Source organism: Gobius niger, assembly GCF_951799975.1.
Source record: "Gobius niger genome assembly, chromosome: 4".
Taxonomy (NCBI): domain Eukaryota; kingdom Metazoa; phylum Chordata; class Actinopteri; order Gobiiformes; family Gobiidae; genus Gobius; species Gobius niger.
Window position 1 is genome coordinate 19,814,609 of NC_136855.1, and position 8,683 is coordinate 19,823,291.

The window sequence follows — 8,683 nt, forward strand, 5'->3', positions numbered from 1 at the left end:
AGAGTCGCACTCACATTGTTCTCTGTCCCATTGTAAGTTATAGTGTGGTAATAAGCAGTGGCCAACATTTCCCCTTGAAGCTAATTGCACCGCTGTAAAGAAGTTTAAATCAAAGAGTAGCAATAGATAAATGGGCCAACCATGTGTTTGATTAAGTCATTTAAGCAATAACAGCCGAATGAATAATCCCATATGCAACCACGTTGTCATTAGAAAGCCTAATGGTTTTGAAAGGAAACGCAACTGCAATAGGTCTTCTTCCTCTCCTCCCTCATGGGATATTAGACCTACACTCATACCGTTTGAATTGGGCATAAAAAAATAAAAGTAAAAAAACAAATAGGCATAAATAAAAAACATAAAAGAACATCTAGTGGGACATCTTTTTAGCCTACTTAAAGCATAGTTATACCGGAAATTAAATTAGAAATATTGTATCAAATGCTACTTTCCCTTATCGCCACTAGAGAGTGGTGCACATTATTGTTATCATTTTATTTAATTTTATTGTAATGTGTTTATCTATTAGCCTATTATTTTTATTTATTCATTTTTGTTTAGGTCTATATTTATATGACTGCCTACTGTCTACTGTCTTCATGCACACAGATTGACATATTATATATTTCCAATCGCAATCTGTCGGCTACAGTGTTGCCATTAGTTTTGTCCCTCGCCGCGCGCGGTAGTAATGATGTGGCTCAGAAGGTGATCCTCCACGTCACTAGGAAGTGGCGAGATCGAGCGGAGCTGCTGCTCGTCTGCAGATCCACCACCGGGTTGTTTTCACACATGTAAATATTAACAGGCTCCTATATTGGATTGTAAACCGTGTGTTTGGGTAAGACCTCTTTTCTTTGTGTAGGTACGATGCTGTATTTATTTCCCGATCCGTGGTTAACTTGAGCTAGCCGATGTAGCTCTGTCCTCCATTTCATTGATGGCCTTTGCTGAAGCTAGCGTTGTTGTTGTGCGTTAGCGGTGAGATTAGTGTCTAAATTAGTGTTTTATTGAATACATGCAGATACGCCGGTTAATCTTATAATACGTGTTGCTTTGTATCTTTTTGCGTTTGAACTGCTGATTGTCAAAGCCGACATTGCTCAACACAAATGGTTTTGTGCTATGCTACGTGTCAATGTTGATACAGTTATTTCTTCTCCATGGTCAGCCTGCCTACTCTTCTTGGATTGGGTTATCCTTCTGTTAGGATATCTAAAAGGCCAATAAACATTTTGTTCATTGAAGCCATTAGGTTAGTCATGTTAGCGTTGTAAAGTTCGGGAAAATCCACAGTTACCATGGAGATTCGCCATGTTTGATGCTGTTAGCATACATTTTCCATAGACTAACATTAGGTAAAAAAAAAAAAAAAACTGCTGGCAAATGCATCTAACTCACTGTGGTGTTTTAATGTGAACAACAATCTCAAATGTCTCCATTAGTTTATAATTGCTGCTAATCCCATGATGCTTAGCGATATGACATCACATTACGGAACTCTATACATTTGTTTACTCGTTTTACTGCTAAATGGATCTGATGCACATTATATATTGGCCTTGTGTTATTAACTTCAATTATATCTGTTTTACCTAGGTGTTCTCTGTCTCTCTACTATTCGGAATCTGTAAAAGAACAGCAAGATGACGGCGGCAGAGAACGTTTGCTATACCCTGATCAATGTCACTTCTGATTCAGAGCCACCCTCTGAAGTCAGCCTTAAGACTGACTTGGGTAATTTACTACTCAAACACCGTTTACATTAAATCTATTGTTCACCAGTGCCTGATTGTTAATCATCCTTTTGCAGAGAAAGGAGAAATCAAAGCAAAAACAGAAGCATTGAAAAAAGTGATTATTATGATACTAAATGGCGAGAAGCTGCCCGGGCTCCTGATGACCATCATCCGCTTTGTCTTGCCACTTCAAGACCATACAATCAAAAAGTTGCTTCTTGTCTTTTGGGAGATTGTTCCCAAAACAACTCCAGATGGCAAGTTGCTTCAGGAGATGATTCTAGTTTGTGATGCCTACAGAAAGGTATGTGTATTTGCTTTATTACTAATATTCACTAATTGCCAGATATTTGTTTCATTAAGTACGTATTTATCTGTTGACGTCTCCAGGACCTGCAGCATCCCAATGAGTTCATCCGTGGCTCCACTCTTCGTTTCCTATGTAAGCTGAAGGAGTCTGAGCTACTGGAGCCTCTGATGCCCGCCATTCGTGCCTGCCTTGAACATCGTCACAGCTATGTGCGCCGTAATGCAGTCCTGGCCATTTACACAATCTACAGGTGCATGCTAGAGATTTTTTTTTCAACAGGAGCTGTACAGTACGGGTCATTGCCGCTCAGTTTGGTAGTTTAATTTCAAGTTGTTGTGTTAAGTTCACATCTCTGCACCTCAACACTACCTTTTAACAACTTTTAGATGCTTTCTAAACTAGAAATAAGAAGTTGTTATTCTCAAATCTATTGAGCTCAACAGTCCTGCCCACTTCTGGTCATTTGCCAGGCACTAGAAGCAATTTGCCTGATGAAGGTCTCAGGACTGCAACATTGACCTAATCCTAATAAACTATTTTTGCAAGGTTGGCAGTGTGCGGGAAGTATTATTATTTTTACTCATGTATTTTCCCTCATGTCTTGCGCACCTGCCTCTTGTAATTGATGTGTGCGAAGTTTCTCTTCTATTCTGGGCACTGGAAGTAAAAATGCCATTCATATTTCACAATGAGTTTTCAAAAAATTCTAGATTTAAGTGTCTAATCAGCTATATGCTACCAGTTGAAAATATAAGATCTGTCAAAAACATCATAAACTGAAAGCATTTTGCTATATTTTCAAGTATGTAGTGTTTTCTTTCTTGTTGGTAGTGAATATTTATATGTTTTGAAAAGTCGGTGCGAAATATGAATCGATTTTGTACTTCCAGCCCCTGGCAAAGGACCGGAAGTGGGCGGCACTGTTGAGCTCTATTGGTTTTGCGTTTGCTTGAGTGTGTGTACTATGTTGTGTACTCTCTCATGGTGTGTTGGTCCTCCTTTACCAAGTCAGTCCCAGAATCAGACCTGGCCACCCTTCCACAGTGGGGCCTGCGTGGACCACCTTGACTCTGGGATCGGTTTGGTTTGGACCCTGGTGGATCGGTTCACTTTAGATGGTAGAAACCAAACCCAAGCGACAAAGACCCGCACTATAGGCCCTATTGTCTTAACATTTGCTTCTATGGAACATTGTCACATAACAATCCTTATTTGATTCTCTTCTAGGAACTTTGAGCATCTCATCCCAGACGCCCCAGAGCTCATTCACGATTTCCTTGTCAATGAAAAAGATGCGAGTTGTAAAAGAAATGCTTTTATGATGCTGATTCATGCTGATCAGGTGTGTTTTGCACTCATTTTATCTGCCTTTTTTACTTGTATGATTTTCTTACGCCACACTTGCTTTTACAGGATCGAGCCTTGGACTACCTCAGCACATGTATTGATCAAGTCCATACTTTCGGCGACATTCTCCAGCTTGTTATTGTCGAATTGATTTACAAAGTGAGAAAAGGATGCTATACTTTAATTTTTGTATTGCTATATATCATGCCGTACCAATCATGTGACTCTTTTTGTCTGATACTTGCAAGGTTTGTCATGCTAACCCCTCAGAGCGAGCCAGATTTATTCGCTGTATTTACAACTTGCTCCAGTCTTCTAGTCCAGCTGTAAAGTATGAGGCAGCTGGCACTCTTGTAACCCTGTCAAGCGCCCCCACAGCCATTAAGGTATACTGCAGCTTTTCCCAGTACTTGTATTTGTTGTGCTGTTTTAATAATTTCTCACATTGTTTTAAATTTTAGGCTGCTGCCCAATGCTACATTGATTTGATTATCAAGGAAAGTGACAACAATGTGAAGCTGATTGTCCTTGATCGTCTTATTGAACTGAAGGAGCATCCCACTCATGAGCGTGTACTTCAGGTACATTTCACTTCTACTTGTTGCAACACACCTTTGGTGTTTTCGTGAAGAATGAAGGTAATACATTTACAATCTGTTTTTAATGTGGACGTAATCCTTGGCCACAGGACCTTGTAATGGACATATTGCGTGTTCTCACCACTCCTGACCTGGAAGTGAGGAAGAAGACCTTGCAGCTGGCCTTGGACCTTGTCTCATCACGCAATGTTGAAGAGGTGTGTTTTTCTTAGTGTGCTAGTTTATTACTTTAATAGGAATCTATATATATACATGCACTGCCGTTACGTATTTGGAATACAAATTTTAAGTAATTGTATTCTGGTTACTCTTTAATCTGAGGGTATTTAGAAAACAGTTACTGCCTAATACCAAGGGAATACATCGTGGTACTCATTGTTTACATTTCGGCTTCATACCACACGTAATTCATGAAAAGAAAGAAAGAGAAAATGTTAAATTAGCCTAAATAAAGTACAGGCGCAGCCGGGCGTGCACCGCTGCATACACGAGGGAGACACACACACACACAAGTGCAGCCCAGTGGAGGAGGGGAGAGAACCCACAAGGTAGAAGATGGCAAATTAGTTCTCTTACCTTTTCGCTGTGTTTTCAATAATTTAGAATGAAAGCTGCTTGTGGTTAGCAGTAGCAGTAAGCTAAGTTACAGGCTGCCGTTTGTCACACTTTCCCAAACTCCTCTGTGGAGTGGGATGCAAAGTAATGCAGCGATTTTCTAAATGGTTAATAAAAAGACTGTCCTCCCAACATAAAAATAAAGATGAAAACTTATCCATGGAGCATTCAAACATGCTCCTATGACTTGCCAGTGTTATAATCTGCAGACTGGAGCGGCTGCACATTTGTGACAACAGATCCACAACACTTTTCACAGGAGACAAGTCAGCCAAAGCGCTTAATAAAAAAATCATTAAAAAAAAATCTAAATAAAATCGACAGTTGTGGGAAATGTTGTGTACAATGACCTGTTTTCTTTTCAGCTGGTGATCGTTTTAAAGAAAGAGGTGATCAAGACAAATAACGTAACCGAGCATGAAGATACGGATAAGTACAGGCAGCTGCTGGTGCGCACGCTTCATTCCTGCAGTGTCCGTTTCCCTGACATGGCGGCCAACGTTATCCCAGTGGTGAGTAAAATTAAACACTGAAATGAATCGATGCTTTTCAGGCCAACATGGCAAAAGGTACATGTTTATTTAACAAGAAGATATTCCTACCTTCGTGTTTTGTGGTTTACAGCTTATGGAATTCCTAAGTGACACTAATGAAGCGGCGGCTGCTGATGTGCTAGAGTTTGTGCGAGAAGCTATTCAGAGATTTGACAACTTGAGGCCTCTCATTATTGAGAAGATGCTCGAGGTGTTTCATGCCGTTAAAGCTGTCAAGTAAGCAACTACACATACACCACCATTTATGCATAAATATACAAGTCTCACAAACAACCAAGAAACATGAATTCATTTGCTGAACCACTGCTCTAACATTGTATTTGTGTTAGTTTAGGAGTATTGTTTAGTAGTTTAGATTATGATTTTGGTGATCATGTTCAACCCATGTGTCCTAAAGGATCTACAGAGGGGCCCTATGGATTCTTGGCGAGTACTGTAGCACAAAGGATGATATTCAGAGTGTGATGACAGAAGTCCGTAGGTCTTTGGGAGAGGTTTGTTTTCACAATCGCTGATGAACTAATTAATTAATGTACAGATAAATGGTCAGAATCAATGAACTCTGCTGTAAATTTACAGATCCCCATTGTTGAGAATGAAATTAAGAAAGAAACTGGAGAATTAAAACCTGAAGATGAAGTGAGTGCAGCTCCAGCACAGAAGCTGGTGACAGAGATGGGCACGTATGTGACACAGAGCGCCCTCAGCTCCTCCAGGCCTTCCAAGAAAGAAGAGGACAGGTAAAGCTGTGTTGTAATATATGAAGTAGGTTTAATTAGAACCAGTTTACAAGTTATGCATGTGTGTTTCATATTCAATAGGCCTCCTCTTCGTGGTTTTTTGATGGACGGAGACTTCTATGTGGCTGCTTCCTTGGCCACCACACTGACCAAACTAGCTTTACGTTATGTTGAAATTGTTCCAGACAAAAAGAAACAAAATGTAAGATCAGTGCTCTCATTATAAACCCTGTCGGCATACGACTTGAACTCACTTTGTGCTTCTTCTTCCAGTCTTTTGTTGCAGAGTCCATGTTGATAATGGTCACTGTACTGCACCTGGGCAAGTCATCTCTGCCTAAAAAGCCAATTACAGATGATGATGTGGACCGCATCTCGCTGTGCCTGAAGGTGTTGTCCGAGTGCTCGCCTCTCATGAATGACATCTTCAACAAGGAGTGCCGCAAATCCCTGTCACACATGCTTACTGTCAGACTTGAGGAAGAGAAGCTGTCACAAAAGGTAACACTGACTCAGACCTTTAAACTCTTTTGCAGCCGAAGCATTCTAAAGTCATTATATATGCCTGGATTATTTTGGTCACAGGAAAAAACATTTTCTCAATGTTAACCCTTTTTTGTAATTTCTCTTTGCATCACAGAAAGAGTCTGAGAAACGTAATGTGACTGTTCAAGCAGACGACCCCATCTCATTCATGCAGCTCACAGCCAAAAACGAAATGACTTCTAAAGAGGACCAGTTCCAGCTCAGTCTGTTAGCTGCTATGGGTAACACTCAGAGGAAGGAAGCTGCTGATCCACTTGCCTCAAAACTCAACAAGGTGTGTAGTTAATGTAACCAACCAGATCAGGGCTGATTTTATTAGGTGACACTTGAACTGGTTTATGAATAGTCGTGTGTACTTTTCAGGTCACTCAGCTCACGGGTTTCTCAGACCCAGTATATGCAGAAGCCTATGTTCATGTCAACCAGTATGACATTGTCCTTGATGTGCTTGTTGTTAACCAAACCAGCGACACCCTTCAAAACTGCACTCTGGAGCTGGCTACATTAGGTAGAATTGATCCTCATTTGCAACTGTGACTTATGTTTATCTTGTGAGTTATGTGAACCTTGATTGTCAATGTACCCCATGTTATAGGTGATCTTAAATTGGTGGAAAAACCCTCTCCTCTAACACTGGCTCCACATGATTTTGCCAATATCAAGGCTAATGTCAAGGTGGCCTCAACAGAGAATGGCATCATTTTTGGGAACATTGGTAATTTTTCATGTCATTACTAATATTTATGTGTTTATTTTATCAGGAGAGTGCATGTTCATGAATGCACATATGATATAAACATAATACTTTTTGTCCACAGTCTACGATGTGTCGGGTGCAGCCAGTGACAGAAACTGTGTTGTCCTCAGTGATATTCACATTGACATTATGGATTACATCCAGCCAGCCTCCTGCACTGATGCAGAGTTCAGGCAAATGTGGGCCGAGTTTGAATGGGAAAATAAGGTAACGTGTTTTTGCATTGGCTTATTTTCTGTGAGCTATCATTCTAAATGAAAACAACCATCCTTTTTACAGGTGACCGTTAACACAAACATCACCGATCTTAATGAATATCTTCAACATATCCTCAAGTCCACTAACATGAAATGCTTGACTCCTGAAAAGGTTTGTAGCCTCTACAAACATTAATGTTTTAGTATATCGTATTATTATATGTTATAGTGTTTTGTGTTTTTGCCACCAGGCCCTCTCTGGTTTCTGTGGTTTCATGGCTGCAAATCTTTATGCTCGCTCAATCTTTGGTGAGGATGCCTTGGCTAATGTCAGCATTGAGAAGCCCATCCACCTGGGCCCAGACGCACCTGTCAACGGTCATATTCGCATCAGAGCGAAGAGCCAGGTAGGTCACAGCTGCTGCTACACCAGCCCTTGCTCTCTACAGGCAATTATCTTTGTTTGCACACCTACAATATAGTATGTGAACTAACTTTTACTTTATTATTATAGGATTATATTTTATGCATTTTCATTCAAATTTATGACATCTGCTTCAGTAATCATAACATGTTACCCACTTTAATATGTGACAAGTGATATAATGCTATCCAAACTGTGTTTTTACAGGGCATGGCCTTGAGTCTTGGTGACAAAATCAACCTTTCCCAGAAGAAGACAAATGTCTGAAGCGACTCTCAGTAACGCTTTATTGTAAAAGTCATTGGTTTATATTGTATCCACAGTCTTTATTCACAGATTAAGAACTTATACGGTCATTTTCTTCTGTGCTTTTTTTCTTTTTTACTTTTGTCTAAAATCCACATCCTGTGATTTTCATGTCTATGCTCTTCATTTAAATTTTAAATAAACCTAAACCATGCACAATAATATGTACCTTAGTTTGAATTAGTAATATTATTAATTTAAAACAAGAGCCAAAATTTGTTTTTACACTTCTCTCGCATGTTAATGTCCAAGTTCAGTGCACCTTTGGAAAAACAGAACATTAAAGGATCATTAAGTCAATGAAATGTCTTTAAGGGGGAGATTGAAAGCAGAGGTGACTTGAGTCAGTCTTGTGAAATGATAAACAACTAGCCCTGTGCTGTTTACTGCACCAAAGCAGCTGGATTAGCTAGATTACAAGTAACTCTGCTCTTGCCAATCATACTTAATCAAATCTGATTTTTGTTCTACATATATTGGCCAAACAGTTTCGTTATCGGATTGTGTTAATTTTACGTCCTCTAATTCATATTTTCGGACACTAGATGG

The 8,683-nt window shown here is 39.8% G+C and overlaps 1 protein-coding gene across 1 annotated transcript; it reads left to right on the plus strand.

The window, feature by feature from the left end:
- The first annotated feature begins 1,609 nt into the window (after positions 1 to 1,609).
- copb1 (COPI coat complex subunit beta 1) lies at positions 1,610 to 8,294 on the plus strand. Its single transcript, XM_079555375.1, has 21 exons — positions 1,610 to 1,737; positions 1,814 to 2,043; positions 2,130 to 2,299; positions 3,277 to 3,391; positions 3,463 to 3,555; positions 3,645 to 3,782; positions 3,858 to 3,977; positions 4,085 to 4,192; positions 4,976 to 5,122; positions 5,235 to 5,380; positions 5,562 to 5,658; positions 5,744 to 5,904; positions 5,986 to 6,106; positions 6,178 to 6,405; positions 6,545 to 6,724; positions 6,814 to 6,958; positions 7,046 to 7,165; positions 7,269 to 7,414; positions 7,487 to 7,576; positions 7,656 to 7,811; positions 8,036 to 8,294. The coding sequence occupies exons 1-21, from the start codon at positions 1,647 to 1,649 to the stop codon at positions 8,093 to 8,095; spliced, it is 2,862 nt and encodes a 953-aa protein (XP_079411501.1). The 5' UTR covers positions 1,610 to 1,646; the 3' UTR covers positions 8,096 to 8,294.
- Positions 8,295 to 8,683: the final 389 nt, after the last annotated feature.

Excerpts from the sequence above, each read along its gene's own strand:
- copb1 (XM_079555375.1), top strand. The coding sequence starts at position 1,647 with ATGACGGCGGCAGAGAACGTTTGCTATACCCTGATCAATGTCACTTCT. Across the intron at positions 3,392-3,462 it reads TGCTGATTCATGCTGATCAG|GATCGAGCCTTGGACTACCT; the intron begins GTGTGTTTTGCA and ends TTGCTTTTACAG. Across the intron at positions 7,415-7,486 it reads AGTTTGAATGGGAAAATAAG|GTGACCGTTAACACAAACAT; the intron begins GTAACGTGTTTT and ends TCCTTTTTACAG.